This window comes from Rhipicephalus microplus, chromosome 2 (assembly GCF_043290135.1).
Source record: "Rhipicephalus microplus isolate Deutch F79 chromosome 2, USDA_Rmic, whole genome shotgun sequence".
In the NCBI taxonomy this organism is placed as follows: Eukaryota; Metazoa; Arthropoda; class Arachnida; order Ixodida; family Ixodidae; genus Rhipicephalus; species Rhipicephalus microplus.
This window is the reverse complement of record NC_134701.1, coordinates 227,998,388-228,017,406: the sequence shown is the minus strand read 5'-3', so window position 1 is coordinate 228,017,406 and position 19,019 is coordinate 227,998,388. Positions and strand designations below refer to the sequence as shown.

The 19,019-nt window shown below is 44.1% G+C and overlaps 1 protein-coding gene across 1 annotated transcript in view; it reads left to right on the top strand.

Moving 5' to 3' along the window:
- The first annotated feature begins 242 nt into the window (after positions 1-242).
- LOC119170331 (salivary peroxidase/catechol oxidase-like) overlaps positions 243-19,019 on the top strand; it is a 117,192-nt gene continuing 98,415 nt past the window's right edge. Inside the window, exon 1 of the mRNA XM_075876834.1 lies at positions 243-762. Within this exon, the coding sequence (XP_075732949.1) occupies positions 704-762 (59 nt within the window). The 5' untranslated portion in view covers positions 243-703. The remainder of the gene's footprint in view (positions 763-19,019) is intronic.

The following is a 19,019-nucleotide window of genomic DNA, read 5'->3' as shown; positions in this document are numbered from 1 at the left end:
ACTTTGCTCGCGAATAACGAGAAGCAAGAACGAAGAAAAGACGCGCGCGCGCTCTTCGAGAGAGGCCCCCGCCGCCGAACGAGAGTGTTGCGCGAAAGGGGGGACCCAGTGGGGGTTTCGTTCCAGCGGGGGGGATCGGGTCTGGCGCGTCTTCTCCTCTCCTTTGTTTCGGGTCACGTGGTGGGGTCCGTTATAAAACGGTCAGTGAAGACCAATCGCGTCGCTCGGAGCACGTAAGGTTCGGTGACGTGTGCGTTTCGTGGCCCGAAAGGCGTCCGCGGTTTCGGTTTCATCCTTTCCCGCGTCCCCCACCGCCGGCCGCCCGCCCGCAGGCGAAACCGAAAAGACACAAGACGGGGTTGGAGTTCAGTCGGACGACTACTGCCTACACGAGGACAAGCACCTCTCGGCTGCCGCCTTTGTGCGTGGTCGATAGCCTGCCGTGATCGGAAACCTCGCGGAATCGTGACGCCGAGACCCGCTGAAGGGACCGCTTCGACCCCTTAGCGCATACATCGACAGCAGCAGTGGCAGTCAGTATGAGGTGGTGTGAGTTTGACTGACCGCCGAGTTGCTACCGAAAAAAAAAAAGAACGAAAGGAAAGGTGGCTTGCGACGCGAGCCGAGCGCATTTTGGTATTGAGGCGAAGTGGTGGTGCTTTTTAGACAAGGATTGCCCCGGTCGGCCACACAGTCTGCAGCCATGGAGTGTTTTGTGACAAGGACAGGACGTATTTTCCTACTGGGTTGCGTTCTAACTGGGTGAGTGGTACTGTTCGTACCATATGGTCATTGTCCGAGTGCTTTTCTTTTTGTCGTTTGCTCTATTTTTTTCTTGCTACTTTCGTGTCGGTACTGTGTACAGCGTATCTTAACTGTCTGAATTATTTGTTTTTTCTTGGGGGACACATTCACTATTATGGAGCGCGATAAAAAGTACGATTCAATGCTTTTCGAAAGATGAGTGTGAGCTGCTTAATCATATATCACGTGTCAGAGGGTACTTTATTATCTCTTTTTAGAGATCTTTGTATAGGCGAATTGCAGCCTCATTCTGAAACACCACTTCCGATTCACACTGTTATTTCGTTTAGATCAATCCTGTCAGAAACAAATTTTTTCGACATCCAGTACCTCTCAAATTCATTCGCTTGTTTTGCTATTTCTTATCGGCTTATCGTTATTAGCTTATCTTATCGGCTCGGAAAAAAAGAAGAGAATTGTCACACACAAAGAATACTGTCTTTATATAAAGCAGAAGTTTTTCTCAGCCAATGCTATTTTACCATGACGGCTACCCGTTACTGCAACATTATTCGAGAGAACTATGATTCTACAGCTACGGAACTATGCCCAAAGATAAGCAAAGCATTCGAATAAATGCGCTTGTGTTTAAATAAATCCGGACTTCAATTACCATAGACTAGTCCTGGCCTAATACTTATTGATGTATACGGTGCGCCAGGGCGTAGTTTCCTAATAACTGAATACCCCTGCATTAAAACACCGTTCCGTACGTAACCTCTTCCTGATACGATGAAGCTGACTGCCAGCAGAGCGCAGGAGTTAACGCCTCAACGAGGCGCTCACGTATGGCTGCTACATAAAGTGTGTCTCTTGTATAGATTCCACTTTCGTACAGCGGTCTTCATTACTCTGGAAAATGAAAGTAAGCGAAACGTTAAACGGGAAAGTATTACTTCGTTGGATTTGAAAATATAAAGCTGCATGTAACTATTATGATCAGGCGTTTACTTGGCCACACATCATAAAGTATATTTGCGTACTTATGAGCGTTTGAGACCCTTGTTCAGACATTTCTAGGAAAGCATGTGCGTGTATTTGAAAAAAAAAACATCCAGCTCTCAAATGTCAGGTTTTTTGTACATTGTTTTATGGAAGGAGTTAGAAGCCACTCTTGTATACCCCATAAAAGATGGAATACACGGCAGAAAACATTCCACATTGGGCACGTTACTTTTGATTGAGACCGTAATTATTCGGTTAAATGGCGAAACTTGTTTATATACACATGAACTACTCCTGTAATATTTTTTATTGCTAACAACTATATCATGTGTTAAGCCAAGGGAAATACAGGGCATACGCAGTCTTCAGGCGTTTCAATATGTCCATGTCTCCTGCAGGTTATATCTCTGCTTCTATTTCCTTCTTAGGACCTACCATCCCCACTTACCCACTGCCGTAGCCAAGTTTCAAGCCTGCTAAAGCAGCTGTTTTTTGTGATATGTCCTTTGCGGAAAGACATTTTATTTGCTTGAGCAACATTGGGTCCTATTAGGAATATCCAGTGATGCAATGACATAACTTTGCAAGAATATTTTGCCTAAACAATTATTCCAATAAGATCAACTGTGGTTTACTTTTGTTGAGAAGAGTCCGTGCGCGCCTAGCAAAACTTTTTCAATGGAAAGCTGGTTGATAATTAGAGGATAAACGTCATAGATCTGAGAAATCATAACCAAGGCACACGACATGAATTTATGACAGGAAAATCCCCTCTCGTAGTTCCTGTATCCTGCTGTGTAATATATGAGCTGCCACGGAGAGACTGAGTTGGAGCACCAAGTGTGTGACATCTTCTTTTAGCGCTGCAGTTTTAATTTTCCAGTGAACTGATGTTTAGTAGCCATATTTTTAAAAAAATATTATTGCATCAATATAGATGACTGGGTACCACTATGAGTTGAATGTTTATGTAATCTCTCTTTTAGAGCTGCGCGAAACGAGAGTGAACGTATTTGCAGCGAGTGCTTTTAAAAAGGTGACTGGCGTTTGAATGAACGAGTCGATTGACTGGAGTCGATGCTGTGATTTCAGAAATGAATGAATGAATGAATCAATGATCTTTATTTCACTCATATCCTATACAAAATAAGCACAAACTGTATGGTCCCATAGCCAAAGGCTAGTGCGGGTCCCATTGAAATTATACATAAGTGAATCTGTAATAGTTCTAATTAAAAATTAAACAGAAGTAAACAATTCAAATTTGGTATACAAGAAGTAATGTTTATCTGCTAACAACAGTCCCATGAATTCGATTGAACATAGAAAAAAACGAAAGTACATAACTTGTAGCACACACAAATATTTGGTGATTAGTGGCGTACAGAACTGAAGAATGATACTTGTAGTTGCAAGTATCAATAGTAGTTCTCTTATATGGCTTAATATAGAAAACAAGGGTATTGAAACATCTTTCAAAGAAAACATCTTTCAAAGAAAACACTAAACACATAAAGGGCAATATATATATACATAATGAAAAATTACAACCTAAAGTATCAGTCAACTCAAACAGAAAAAATTGCTTCAAAGTAGTATTTTTTCAATCATCTGGAAAAGTTCTGGGTATTCTTTATATAACGCGGTATGCCATTCCAAATTTTCACTCCGGTATATTGTAGTAGACGTTTGCTATAGGCATTTTTTATGGTATTGTGTAAATGCTGCGAGAATTCATACTTCAAATATGAATGGATACTAAAGTGCACCGGCACACAGCTGGAGACTTAAGGATATAGACGGGGCAACGCTTGATTCATAAGTGCAGACTTGTTTCTCTCTTTTCTTCAAAACGAGTATTATATTTTTTTTTGTGGAGTGAAGCATCTTTCAATGCTAGGGGTTTAATGAAACTGAATATGCAACCCATGCTTGCTACTTGTAAGCAGAAAAAAATGTGTTACTGCATGTACACAATCTATTCAATGGTCTTTATCTATTAGTGGATGTCTATTCTGTCTGCTTTTTTTTTACATTCGGTATGTGTCTCGGTGCCCTCGAAGACTTGCGAAAATATTAAGCTAAACGAACTTTGTCAGCTCGCCATCCTGTTGACATCACGTTAGTGAGACATAACCACTCTTGCTGCGAGTACACCGACATGGTAAAAACCACAGCAATTAGGAACGCTAAACAGAAACGGTTCTTGCACTGCATCCGCCATCAAAGTGAAGACTCGCTTGAGTGCAGCTCAAAACTGCGCGGAAGGCGGACAGGCAGGATACCACTACAGAAAGGAGCAAGAAACTTATTTCCGCCCGACCACAGCCACTCTGGCGCATTTCCAGCTGCTGGGGTGGAAAAGTTGTTGAAAAATCACCGCTTAGCGCCACTTTTGAGTGTAGCCTGTTGTGTGCCTGGGTATTGGTTTATTTTTCAAATCGACCACCGACTAGGCAACCGCCAAGCCAAACTGCGGTGAAACTGGTTTTCGTGTTTATCAATATTGCCTCGTACATTCTGTGCAACCGCCTTTTTTCTTTGTACACTGATGAAGGTCACTTCTTTTCTTGAGCTATTTTTTGTAACTGAAACTGCTTTCATTTTAGTATATAAGGTTCGAAAAAGATACATGCATCTGAAGATCTTTGGTGAGGTTGAATTGTGAGCTTCATTCTTTACCGTTGAGCATTGCACCACCGTGTGTTTGCTTCACTATAAAATCCGGTGATTCTACTGAGCCCACTGAAGCAGTTATTTGTATCGAGGAAACTTCAAAAACACTTCGAACATCACTTACTCAAATCTACACATGAGATTACAAACTGAAGTTGCAAATTGTGTTCCTTATATATTCTCCATTCACTCAACATAAATGCGTACTGAGAAAGCCGTTGGCTCTCTCATGCAGGCGTACGCCCGATTCCGTGACTATACCATGCGGAAATAAAAAAAGGAACTTTTTGGGTCTAACCAAACTTTGGAGGTTTCATATGCTTACGGATGCTCACATATCCTTAATAAATCTGTCATTGCGTAGCGATCACCATTCGGCTATTGAATACTAACTTCAAGGAAACGATTAAGGCGCAGGTCTTTGGAGGTAAGCCGTATGTACGTCTGGGTGAGAACCTTCCGGGTCTTTCGCATATAGCCAGATAAACGAACAAAAAAAAATAATTCATGCCTCGACGTCTGTTGCGGGGAGTGTGCAGTGCGCGTCTTGCCTGCGTCGTCTTTAAACCGTCAATCATGCGAACCAACCGGAAGGAGACAGCGACCTCTTCGACGACCAACGGCCGCGCGGTTAGCGTGATCCGAGCGATGTGGCCGCCTTGAAACAGCTTTCTTTCTACTGCAGTTGTCAACTGTTAATAGTTATGGACAGCGCGAAGCGGAACTGTGAACAGCGTGTTCAGCATGGGAGACTCGTAAGAAAACTCCTTTTCCATCCAACTAAGAAAATTATATGTTGAAAGTCATCTTTATTTTCCATCTAATTCAGTGTATATATTGTCTCCCGCCTCACTGCGAAAGCTTTCTGCACTTAGTTTAGAAAAAGTTTATTTACAGCATGTACAGAACACAAAGGCTTCATACCATTCCAGCAACAGGGCACATACACTTCTGCACATCTATATTTCACGACTAACATCACTACGTCACAGTGAAGACATTTGCTCTAATATACATGATTATGTTGGCATACATGTACACAAAAATTCAATGTGATATCACAATACAAGGGTATAACGATACAATAGATCCAAATAAAACACAATTTGTAACAAATGAAATCATATATAACAACTCAACGGGCGCTGCTTAGCACCAAGTTGGTCGAAAAATTAGCTGTGTCCTTTCGTGTTCCACCTTGACGAAAGGGCACGACCAATGCCGCAGAAACTCTTGCTCCCCGAGGAAGAAAAGCTCTTCGGAGAGGAACGCGAGGATCTCTCGTCTCATTCTCCCCAGTATCGGCCACAAAGCACGCCGGCGGCAATTGGCAGCTACGGCCTCACATCGGTTTCTCCAAAGGCTGAAAAGCCCCGCAACGGGGTTTGTAATTGCCTTCAATATCGCGGGTATTGCAACCTTTCTACGCCTCGCCTGGCTTTTTCATGACCTCCGAGATCAGTCCACCTTTGAGCGACGAAGCTGATGGGATCACGTCATCATATGGCATCACGTTAAGTGATCTCACATCAACGTTACGACGACTTCACGAGCTTCACCAATTTGTTAACTCATATGCTAACGTCTAATCATGACGCCCCCATGGGACGCTTTTTCGCATCACTCATCTTGACGCCGCCGACGCCAGTGGCCACTGTTTGTGTTGAGAAATCGATATCGTTCATCTTAATAAGAGAGCAGAGTTTCAGTAGCCTAAATAGGCTACATGGGCCATATATAGAAAATCCCTGCATATAAACCAGATCACATAACACCTCTGCAAAAAATGAAGCTTAGGGCGACAGAATGTCGATCTAGTTATTAGCGACTTATAGTGGACAAAAGCACCGATGCTATGCTTTGCGCTTTCCTTACTAAGCGATATGTCATCTGTGCTCGTTTCTGTCCACTAAAATAAACCAGCTTATGCTGTTTGTCAAAGTCTAGCAAGAAACATCAGCATGAAAATAAAAATGAGCGTAAGCGACCTTTAAAATTCAAGGCAAGGAGTGGATCTATAAATGTTCGCTTAGCACAAGTTGCGTGTAGTGGTGATCCCATAATGGCATGTGAAGTGCCGACTTGAAAAATGTTTAGTAAAGATGGAATTATATGGTCGTTCCCATCTGCCCAAATCAAGAGTACACGACCTGGCGAGTCCTGGTTAGCTTATTCCAATTCGTCTCCTTTCGATCTTCCTTTCTAAATTCTGCGTACATTGTAGTAACATAACGGCTAAGGTGGGGTGTTTTTCAGCCCAAAAGGCGTAAGTTCCATTCCCTGACATGGCAGCCTCCTATCAATGGGTGCTAGATATAAAACAACAAGCTATGGGAAGGGTTCATCTAAATATTATGCAACCCGCATTATGATCTGCATCCAATGAATGTGTAATATTGATACAATATAATACCAATGTTCTGAAGACCAAATTTAAAGCAAGTTAAAATGTAAGCCTGTGCTTCTGTATTTAACAGTCATTATTTTTAAATACGGTGATATAAATAATGTAAAAATTGTACAGTCTGTATGTAATGTTGCTTTATGAACAGTATTAAATGACCCACTTTATTTACAGTTTTATGCTAACACTGCGCATTCCTAATGTCGCAAAAAAAAGAAAACTGACAGGGTCCGTCAGCTAACACGTTGGGAAAGCAAAAACAATTTTTTCTTTAATCAATCGATGTACTGACCCTGCTCCGCCACTGTCCCAAAGCATTCTGTACCTAAAATGCCCTGCCCCCAAAATCACCGCCACCACGCTCGGTTTTTTAGTGCCTCCGTGATCAGCCCAGAGTTCACCAACGTATACGGCATAATGCGACGACGTCATTATGTGACGTCAAAAACATTGATGATATGTGACGTGTAACGTCATCGCGTGATAATTGTTTTAATCATCCGGATTGGCGCCGCCGACACAGGACACCGATTAATTTTCACGTTTGATGAAGCATCTGAGGCTCTCGCTTAGAAATTTATTATGCCTGCTGAAACACTTCACGTTCAACGTCACGTCAGAAGCGATGGTGTCTAGAAACCTATTTCAGCTAGAAGTGATATAAAAAAAGTTTAACCAACCAGAACGCTTAATTTCTCATTACTATTAGTATCTGGAATTTTACGTCTCGAAACTACGATATGATTACGAGAGACGCGATAATGCAGGCTTCAAGCAATTTGACCACCTGGTGTTATTAGACGTGCAGTCATCGCACAGGATACACGGGCCTTTTCGCCTCTATCGAAATGCGACCACCGAAGCCGGGGTCGAAACCACGGCCTGTTGTGCAGCAGCCGAGAACTGTAACCCATGAGCCACCACAATGAACTGATTTCTCTTAGCTTATAGTGTTCTAGTTTCTTGTTTGGGATGTGTGTACAGAAATGTCAAATGTATGTCCCGTCTTCTAATGAAGACGCTGTGTCGCAAAAAGTTTTTTTAAAAGTGCACAGTAAAGAATTTCACGTGGCAAAATTTTTCCGGTGTCCTCGGCGTGCATCATATTTATATTGCCGTTGTGCTACGTAAAGCTTCAGGACTCAATCGAAATAACTGGTGGGTTGGTTGGTTGATCATTATAGCGTAATGGTCTTCTCGTGAAACGTGGATGTTTTCGTGAGCCACACAACTATAAAGCTTCATCTGAAAGGCATAATTCCATATTGGACCAAATTATAAAGTAAAAACAAACGCAGAAAGACAACTGTAAACCATAAAGCATGTTTCGTCATGGGTGGAATGATTGGGCTGCTCGTAAACAGAAGCCTAAAAATTTGAGCAGAAGCCCTATTTTGCGGAGGTTGATGTCTGAAATTTCGAAAGTTCAACGAGTCACTTTCGAACAAAAGGAGAGAAAAAAAAGTGCCAGTGCATTTGTATATATCCGATTCTAGAGTTGCCCGAGCTCTCGTCGCTTTTACGTAAATACGTGGTAACCCGCGAAAGAGAAATGCTTTTTATACGATTGCGGCAGCGGTACCATCGTCATGGCTGCTACACACACTATAGGGACCAATCTGTTAACGCACACTCTCCTCGATAACGCACCGGGAGGCTTGCGTCATCGAGAAATAAGGGTTGTTAAATGTGCCGCTTTCTTTCACGAATGAGACGGAGCCTCTCAGATGTCTTTCCTGTTCTTTCTGCGCGTCGCTTTTTATGGACAGTTTCTCCGAAGCAGAAAGCATGCATGACCACGAAAAGGAAAGTAAACTTATGCACAAAACAAACGAATAAGTTAGGGGGCGCCAGAGACAACGCATATCCTTCCTTTCTGATGGTGCTTACTGGAGCGTGATGCGAAACAAATATTCAACTGAATCCGGGGATGGTTTTTGTTCATGCGATGCCATAGAAAGCTGCGAAAGAAAGAAAGTGGCACAGTACGTATAGAGCGTGTATGTTGTCGGTTGGGCAGCAATTTTTCTTCGGTTGGTAGTGAAGTATCACAATGTGCGTAAAGGAGCCAAGGTGTTGACGCATGCGCAGTAGACCGCGGATGGTGCCACTTGCCGATTCGGCACGGCGCGAATGACGAACCCCAGAGCACGCCTTCGTTTCCAACTTGGCGTTGCTGCTATGCAATGCACGCCAAAGCAAAGACACTGGCGTAAAGAATCTCAACATCATAGTCATTGGTGAGACATATGTGTTGTAAAGATCCTGTTTTGGCAAGGTCGGCTGTGCTCGGGGCCGCCTACATAGTCAGGAGGCGTAACACGGAAGCACGCATTCAGTATACAAATTTGTATGGCGTCACAAGAACTCGGCCATCAAGGATGCGGGTGTTATTTCTCATGAGGCAGTTGAGGCAACACGGAAAATTAAAGCAACTCAGTCATCCGTGCGCAATAACAATGTAAAGACAAAATACACTTTACTTAAAGCCTAAGCAAGCGACAGAAAACGAAGCCTAAATGTTATGTGAAACTACAGGATGACCTTGATAGGTGTAAAACTATAAAGGCTGGCGCGAGCTGGCTTCCAGACTTAGTTTCACTTGTAGACACATATGCATTGGGTATGCAATTAATATCAATTTTTGAGAGCAAATATAAGCTTTAGGAGTCGAGTGAAAAAGTGAGCAACTGTGACGTCTGTAGTTTTGTTGAGGTATGCAATGGAAGGAAGGTGTAATATGATCGAAAGGGACTGTGCCTCACGTTCACTGTTTGTGACTATTACTCTTACTTTTTTGTTATTATTCTGAAGATCTAAATTGGAGAACATCTTAAATACAAAATGATAGGCACGTTGCTTTTATATGCTTTGCACGCTCAGTCTCATCAGTATAATGAGCAAAAACGAAAGCAGCACACAACGTAAGAACAACTGCACGTTTATCAGGCGACATCGGCCTTTACACAAATATTGAAGGCGTTGTTTTTTCTAAAAGAGTCAAATGCAGAAACTGAAACTAGGCCAACTTTCTGTCGAACGTGGAGCATGCTTAAGTATTTTCAATTTCTTGAACAGTTATAATCGAAATGGGACAATCCTTTATTGTAACATGAGCCCAAAAAGGCAGTTTATAATAAAAAAATGAGTCAAGTACTCCAACTATTTCAATCAAAGGGAGCCACATTCATGAAACCAGCACTGCGCCAACAGACGTTATTGAAAAAACCAACATGGTCCCACCCAAAATGTTTCAGTAGTGTCTTAGTAGCTTAGTTATCGTGTTTACGTTCCACAATTAGGTTTTCTAGCGCGAGTTGACACTTACCTAAGGACAAGATGTTCAGGGACAAAACTCGACAGTGAAGGGTAAGAAGCTGACTTGATTACTTCTTTTTGCATCTAAGTGATTGTTTTTGGCTTTAGCTCAACAGTATTCTGTCCTCAGTTCACTGCAACACGGTACAATTGAAATACAACAGGAATGAAATAAAGATGTCGGGCGTCTATTTATTCTCTAAAGAAGAAGAAGTGGTCGGAAATGTCACAGCATAAAACTAACTGGAACAATTTTCAAGCTATTCTATTGATGCCAGCAACAAGAAAACACTGATGACAGTCCAGAATTGTGCCTCGTTTGCCAGGAAGGACCCCTCACTCTTAGAGACTAGTAATCGCTATTACGCCTATGAGTCGAATCACGGCAGCAACGGAAGCAGCACAAGTTTGATGTCAATTAAATCGCAAAATATTGCTATACCACGTATTTGGACCATTTTACACTTATTTAACGAGCTAATTCATGTTCAAATTAACTGTTTCACCCTATATGAGCCGAATACAAACTTTGCTCCACAATACTGGCGATATTTGGCTATGTAGATTTTAGCCACATTACAGATTTGTGGTACTTAGGGGAGAGGAACATACTGGCAAAAAGTAGTTTGAGCAGGTCCAATCATAATGTCAGTAAGAAAAAAGTGCGCTTTTCTCAGTTTAACTTAAAGTGCATTTGACTGTTTTAGAAAACAAACGCCTCAATTTTATCGGGCTTACCTACGCGATACTTCTCCGACACCCCACAACACAAGGCACCTTCTTGTATGCCCATCTTCACAGCCAAGCTTTGTTACGTCGGCATCATGATCAAGCCCGTAGAATGTCTCATGCTATCAGCCTCAACATTGGAGAGATGAACGATTCAACGTGCATTGACCACGGCGCGTTTTCATGCCGCACGTGGCACCTCACGCGTGGTGCTCATTATGTAAGCAACGCCAAGTACTCACGTAGCGGGCGCCAAGCCCTCTCATCCATTGGTCCGATACAAACAATTGACCGACGGTGATGTCAGATTGGAGCTACTGGCTGATGCAACAGATCTCATGGCTATAAAAAATGCCTGAGCCCTACGAGGAGACCAAGAGAGCGAGCAACGGAATTCCCGGGTCGTCGTCGCATATCAGCGCGAGCTCTCGGCCCCTTTGTCGACTATGTAACGCTTTTGCTCACCTTATACGTAACTCTTGCTCCAACTTACCGTACCCTTGAGCAGATCATCTATCAGCTCTGAGTGGAAGAGGCAGCAGGCTGAGATACCCGCTATCCAACACTACGTAGGCATATCGATGACGCCCACGCTCCCTGCTTGCAGTAGGTGCACGTTATTATGCGTTCCTACAATATGTACGCAAGACGCGTACGACGAAATGTACGTGGCGGGTAAAGGGCGCACGAACCGGAAGAGTATCGCACGACGCCCACCTACCGGCCAGAGCATAGGACGAAAGTCGCTTTTTCAGTAGAAACATGAAAGATACGAGAAGCGATACGAGGGCGACCATGTGGGTGACCGCACATATCGTTGTTTTGGTTTCTTTCTAGTGTGCGCTCTCTTTACAAGCGCCTAAATATCATACAATCGGCAATTAAAAACACCAAGTGAAGTCGTATCCTCAGGACAGGTGTCTAGACTGCACTTTCCTTACGACGTTAAAGGGAAGGATGGAGGGAGGGGTGGTATGCTATGTAATCCTACATGGCAGCATAAACCGAAAGCTTTTGACCAGCCCCGAGCATACAAGCACACACACACACTCCACAGTCCTTTTTTAATTCTCACTGCACGTGCGTCGAGTGCTCCCTACGGCCGATAGCTGCATGGGGCACAGATAACAGCACGCATAAAAGCACAGACAGAGGTTGAGATGCAAGTCACGTTGGTTGGAAAGAGCTGCCAGATTGAAGCGCGCAATTGTTACCAAAATTGCGAAAGCACAACCAACTCACTCACTCACTATATAACTCCACTCACTTACTCTCTCCCTCACACACACACACACACACACACACACACACACACACACACACACACACACACACACACACACACACACACACACACACGCACGCACACACACACACACACACACACACACACACACACACACACACACACACACACACACACACACACACACACACACTTTAACGCACAAACGGAAAAGACAAATGTCCCGATCCCACCTCCGTGACGCAACACGTGCTATCACTGCCTTCTACAAAAAAAAAAAAAATCCTACCAACGCCCATGAGTTCGTTCATCTTCTTTATTACACAAAAAACTGGAAGAGCAGTGCAACGCAACTTTAAAACTTGTGTCAAAAAATTAAAAAAAAACTTAAATAAAAACTAAGTGGAACGCTAATAAAACCGCCTAAGCTGTTTGCAAAGGCAGTGGATTCCTACAGGCGTCAACGCAAAAACCACATTTCAGACCTGGCATAACCTTCTCGTTCCCTTTTGTTCCGCTGAATGCATCATGTACTGAAGGAGAAGAGCAAAAATAAAATCTAAAACAACTTACGAATAAACTCACGATGAGCGAGTAATCTTGAAACAAGAAAGGAAGGAAGAGTTCTTTTATGCTCGTCTCTCCGGCGCATTTGTTGACACGCGAGCTGCCTCCGCAGAGAAGTGAGATGGCCCTGTGGAGGAAGAAGACGATGAAGAAGAAAACGCCGAGCTCCCTCGCATGCGCCGCTAACAGCGCATGGGCCACCGCGCGCGCGAGCTGTCATCGTCGGCGAGACACGCGAGGCACGCGAACCGTGCACGCACACCCGTCGTCCCACAAAAGGCGGACGAGTGTCGGGCCTATTTCCGTGCCGGATTCGCCTGCGATGGTTCCTCGCAGAGAGAGAGAGGAGTAGAAATTTATTGGCGAGGAAAGGCGGCCAGCAGGCTTACAGAGAGGCCGCAGCGTTGGATGAAATCTATCCGGACGGTATTTTAAGAAGCTGCATAGCAGCCTGTATAACCGCGATGTTTGCAAATCGTGCCACAGTCAAAACGCTAGCAGCACTTGCCTACACACACGCGATGCTAAAATTCACATATCTCAGCAGGCAACGCTGTGTACTTCTAATAAAGTGGTAAGAAAACGGCAATTTCATGCACACATCATGTCGATGCATGCGTTCGTTCCACCTACGCAACTAAGACAGCACCTTCTATTGTACTGCACGGTGCTGTGATGTAAAGGAAGAATCATCTTGGAGTCAGGTCACACTCATATCGAAGTTTAATGCAAAAGCGCCCGCCTGCGGTGCTTTAATGAGCACAGAAATTGACGCTGGTGACCGAGTTAGCTGCATGCACTAACCTCGGTGCAGCGTCAATTTGCTAACCATCAAAGCCGAAACTTCCTAATACTGTAGCCAGTGTGAGTAGTCCCAGTTTTACTTCAAGGATCCATTTACAATTCAAAAATGAAAAAAAAAATGGCAGCATATCCACGGAGTGAATGATGGAGAGTGGGGTGAAGCATTTGTCCGTCCATTCGTTCTTGCTTCCGTCCGTCCATGCGTCAGTCTATGTGACCGTCCATGCGTCCATCCGCCCGTCAGTGCGTGCGTCTCTTCGTGCGTCCATCCTTGCGTTCGTCCATGCATCCGTCCATGCATCCGCCCCTGCGTCCGTTCATGCATCCATCCATGCATCTCTCTGTGTGTCCATTCGTCCGTCTATTCAATACTCCAAGTACCACCATCTCGCATATTTTCATCATATATTCCCCATAGAGAAGCACCGCCATCCAGCGGACATTCGAAGGACTAAACGAGAGTTGGCATACGCACACTTTCTTACGGCTTGCGCTTCGGGTCTACTTCCCACCTTTAACCACCTCGAGTTCATGGTATATACTAGTTCACTGTATTCATGACACTGCGGCCCAACGCTCGCTATACCTTTCTAAAACCAAGAAGGTTACGCCAAGCGAGTATAACGTACCAACCCTATCTTGTCAGATAGTGCTCTATGTACATACCAATGGCTACTAATGGGGCGTGGAAACTTGGGCAAGTTGGTAGGACATAACTCAATGCAGGAATAGCGCCACCTAAAAGTAGTTACTTCGTAACTACGGAAGTGAAAAAAACAAGGACAGAAAAGAGCGCTGGAACAAAAGAACAAGAAAAAGAGTTCGTTGTACTAGAAATGAACTTATGAAGCGTGGAAACTTGGGCAAGTTGGTAGGACATAACTGAATAGCGCTCTTTTCTGTCCTTGTTTTTTTTTTCGCTTCTGTTGTTAAGAAGTAACTACTTCTAGGTTGCGCTGTTCCTGCATTCAGTTATCTGTTAATGGGGATCGCAGCATGTGCGTTAACTAAAAGCCGAATGCTCCTGTCTCATTCCGCCCCGCCGTGGCGGTCTCGTGGCTAAGGTACTCGGCTGCTTACCCGCAGGTCACGGGTTCGAATCCCGGCGGCGGCTGCTGCATTTCCGATGGAGGCGGAAATGTTGTAGGCCCGTGTGCTCAGATTTGGGTGCACGTTAAAGAACCCCAGGTGGTCGAAATTTCCGGAGCCCTCCACTACAGCGTCTCTCATAATCATATGGTGGTTTTGGGACGTTAAAACCCACATATCGATCAATCAATCTCTCATTCCCCTTTGGCAGCCATTGGCATGTAAATCTATCACTCTTTTTTATTGTTCAACAACGCACAGAAGTTATCTCTCACTGGCACTACTTTGAAGATCAAAATGTTATACATGTTACATACTACAACGGCTACGACGGACGAACTGGTGCCGTTATAAGGAGCTTCGCCCCTGCAATTGAGGAGCCATTCCGCTCTATGAAAGTGAATGACATCAGAGCACGACTTGGAGGTGGCAACAAAGTTTGAACCATAACTGATCACACACCCTGGAACGAAATCCTAAGTGTCTGTACAGATTGTCTGTCTTCAATTTAGCGTGCGCTTCTTTTTTTCATATTTTCCATTTGGGCAGCGCGCCTTTTTGCCGCGATATGCATCGTCTTGTCTGGCTTGGCACATGTGCTTACCGTTTCGACTACGAAAGGAAGCTTTTTTTTTTTTCATCTATTTGCACACACACGGATGGAATGGCCTTTAGCCTTATATAGCGTCGCTGTAGAAAACCGGGTCTGAGCGGCACCCTCAGCACACTACCAGCGAAAGGCAAGAGAGAGAACTGCAAGTGCGCTTGCAAGGTACCCGCTACGCCATAAATCGTAATTTTTGTGTAGCAGCGAAGCCCCACGATGTCATTATTTTTCATTCTGCGGAGAAGCAAGGTACTCGTCACACATTTTAAGACATTATATGGGCAGTTTGTTGATGCTGCATGGCTGATGACGATAAGTAAGAATGGCTGAGTCTTTTGTAATGGCTTGGAAGTTTTAAACGGGTTGAACTATTTAGTTTATGGGACTTTTTTTTACTCTTTTTACCACACTATATAACGTATGCCAACGTAATCCTTTGCCTGACGTGGCGCCTTTATATTATCTTTTGTGAGGGAGTTTCAAGCATGAGCATTTCTTTGCAATAGAATACCCAACTACCACTCAGAGTGCCTGGTTCTCAATACCACCCGATCCCGGGTATTTTTTTTTTCTCTCATTTTGCGCGATATTGTTTACGCACCCCGGCAGCAGCGGACAAGGACGCCGCCAAAGTCGGCCGATTTTGTAATATCATAAGAGCTTTTGCAGTAAAGCAAAAGCTCACATGATCAGAGTTTATGAGGACAAATCTCGAACCTCACTTGAACACTTTACTCTGAATGCCTGAGCCAGGTTATCTACAAAGAGTCGTCCCAAAAGGGTAGCACGGGAACACAGAAACACACGCTTTCGGTGCTCCACGCTTAATGTGAAATGCCTGCCACTGCTATATACGTGATAATGGTAATAATAGCTTTCATTACATCACGCATGATTCTCTTAAGTCCAGTCACCATTATTTGAGCGTTCCTATTCCTAATCACCGTTTACTAGAATTGATAAAGGTATTTAGTAAGGTATAGTAAGTTTTCTTGTGTAGGAACGAGTATATTCTCAGCAAGCATACATCGATTATCTTTCATACCATCATCCTAATAAGCAATATTCAACTAATAATAATATGTATCACAATTGAATAAAAGAAGTGACTCACCGAGGCTCTCAAACTCAGATGACGCGTCGCTTTTCTTTCGGAATTGTGTGCTCGCACTTCGCCCAAGTGATTTTCCGGAACGGTAGCAACAACCGGTATCAAGTTGATCATTGCCTTAAGCTACAGTTGAAAGGCTCGTTTCTTTCCCGCGTAGCCACTGCAAGCTTTACGAGCAGCGCATCTATTTCGCAAGCATCGATTGATCGAAAACAACGTTTCTGGGACACCTCACAAGACATAATTTGCGTTAATTCTCCCCAGTTCTGCCGATATTTTTTTCTCGCTTTTTTCTATACGTATCCAAACGTGCGATATGCGAGCACCGCATCAAACCATGCGCGCGCTGGCATTGATGCATCGCCACAGCGAGCGGTGTTATCTAAACATCCGGGTAAACTACCGAACGTCGAGCGCTGTCCTAAATCACTTCCGCCCGAGTGTATCTCGGGTATACATATACGCTCGGTTAATAGTTAAGACGAGTGAGTCGTGCGTCTCGCAACGCCTCGTCGCGCGTTGCAGGTCACGTGCTACATTCCGCCACATAGCAGGGCACACGCAATGGAAAGGTGGCCCGGAGCGGCGCTCTTTCGACATCATTGTCAGCACAGATCTGCAGTCATCAAGCGGAAAGATATTTGCAATGCAGTTTCACGGGGAAACGACGGAGGTATACCCGCCTTTCTCTCGGATACGTGGTGCGTTGTGTACGACCCACTCGGTCTGCTCTGCCGCGGAGGCAAACGAACTCTGAGATTGGGTGAACGTGTCAGGCGATTTCTGTAGCGTACGTCATTCACCCCGTTTCTGCTCGCTATTCACATCTTCTATTCGCAGTCACTGCGGGTATGTTGCATGCGGGCGTATCGAAAGGAAGTGAAGAAAGAGGGGGGAAAATTGTCTCTTTATAAAAAAAAAGGGGGGGGGGGTATGATGGCCGTCTGATCCTGCCAACTTGCGATCTCAAAAGCATCCGACCAAGACAAATACCGCATATGGATCGCGAATCTTTCCGTACACGCACCAAGAAAGAAAAAAAATATAGAATCAGAAACTTATACAAGCGCTGGTGCCGGTATGTCAGTGCATCATGGCGCGAGCCAAAAAACACAACAGAAACAAATGATAAAAAATTGTTTGTTTGCAGATTCGAGCAGGACTGAAGCAAGTTTCAAAGTTACAGTGTACGCGCGATTACCCCTTGTTTCATTTTGTGCCCCTTCGTTTTTTTCTCGTACGTAGCTCGTTCGCACACCCGAATAAAAGAACGACTGTTGGGGATAACAAAGAGACCTATCTATATAGATATTGTTTGTTTCCAGCCTCTAGTGCGACAAGGTAAAAACAGCTGAGCGAGTTCCGGTTATCGCAGCACAAGTGATCGAAATTCCTCGTTTGCGAGATAAAACCACGGTGCCGAGTGACCTGTCATTCAGACGTCAGTATACACTAGAGTGCTCTCAGGCGTAAGTGGCTGACGGCAAAATGCTTGTCAGTACGTATGGAGCTGGCGAAAATTTGAAACTTGATCCTTCTACCATTATTTTATATATTTTTTTTCAGCTGTTCATAGTCTGAGTTCGATAATGGAATACATTCATTTTACGCTTCATTTCTCACAACGTGTTCAATAGAATCACGATGGCTCTTTTATGTTTTAGTGCTTTTGGTAAACTGTTGGTATAGAATAACATGCAGGAATTCGATGGGCGTATGTGAATGAGCCTCTCGTATTATCGAAAGTTTCTCTTTTCTTACAGAGGATCAGAAGCATACGAATGAATTGTGAATGTACTTTATTTTTTTTTTAAATTCAGTGAGACGTTCTAATCTGCCGCTAAGTATAAGTAAATATCCACGTGGAAATATATGTTAGCCAGCCGCGCATGTTTTATATTAGCGGTTGTTGACAGTTGCGTCACGATGCCAACAGCAACATGGATATCAGCAACACCAGAAGCGGTAAGCTGCGCTGGTTTACGTAAGCGAGTCACATTCTAAGTGAGGGCTGTACGCGCTGTGATGCTTTGATTCGGCCTCTTTTCTTTGTATTTATCTGCTGCTTTTTTCACATTTGCCTATAGCTTTTCGTGTGATTATGCAATATTTTTGGTCCCCCTCGGTTAATTTATCACTAATGTCAAATTCGCTTTGTGATTATCTATTTTCTGTTTTATGGTCTCTATCCCACTCGTTTTCTATTGTTTGCTGTCACCCCATTCTACTACTTCGACAGCAAAAGCTGTTATGAGATCCCAACTCGGGTCACGCGCAGTTGTCCGCCGCCGCCGTCGGTGTCCGTAACCACATCGCGCGAAGTTAGAAAAAAAACTTGCACCAAAAACACAGTGGGGCTCAAAACCCGGGTTTGCTGGCTGCCAGCCCAGTATTCGACCACCGAGCTTCGCCGGTGCTTGTGAATTGTTCGTAAACCCAGCACGAAGACACAGTGGGTCTTGAACCCAGGTCCACTGGGCTACCACTCAGCTACGCTGGGGCATGCGACTTGTTGGCAAACTTGCCTTAGGCAGGTTTGATGTCGGGAAAGAAATGTTGTTAATACTACTTATCAAGTGTTTTAAAACATCGAAAGAACAACCAGTCGTCGCACAATGCGAATAGCGTAACGATGGGCCGTCCAATGCCCTAACCCATTACAAAAGCTAGTTCTTGTTCCCCAAGTAACTGTGGTACATACCCACTTCGGCCATAATTT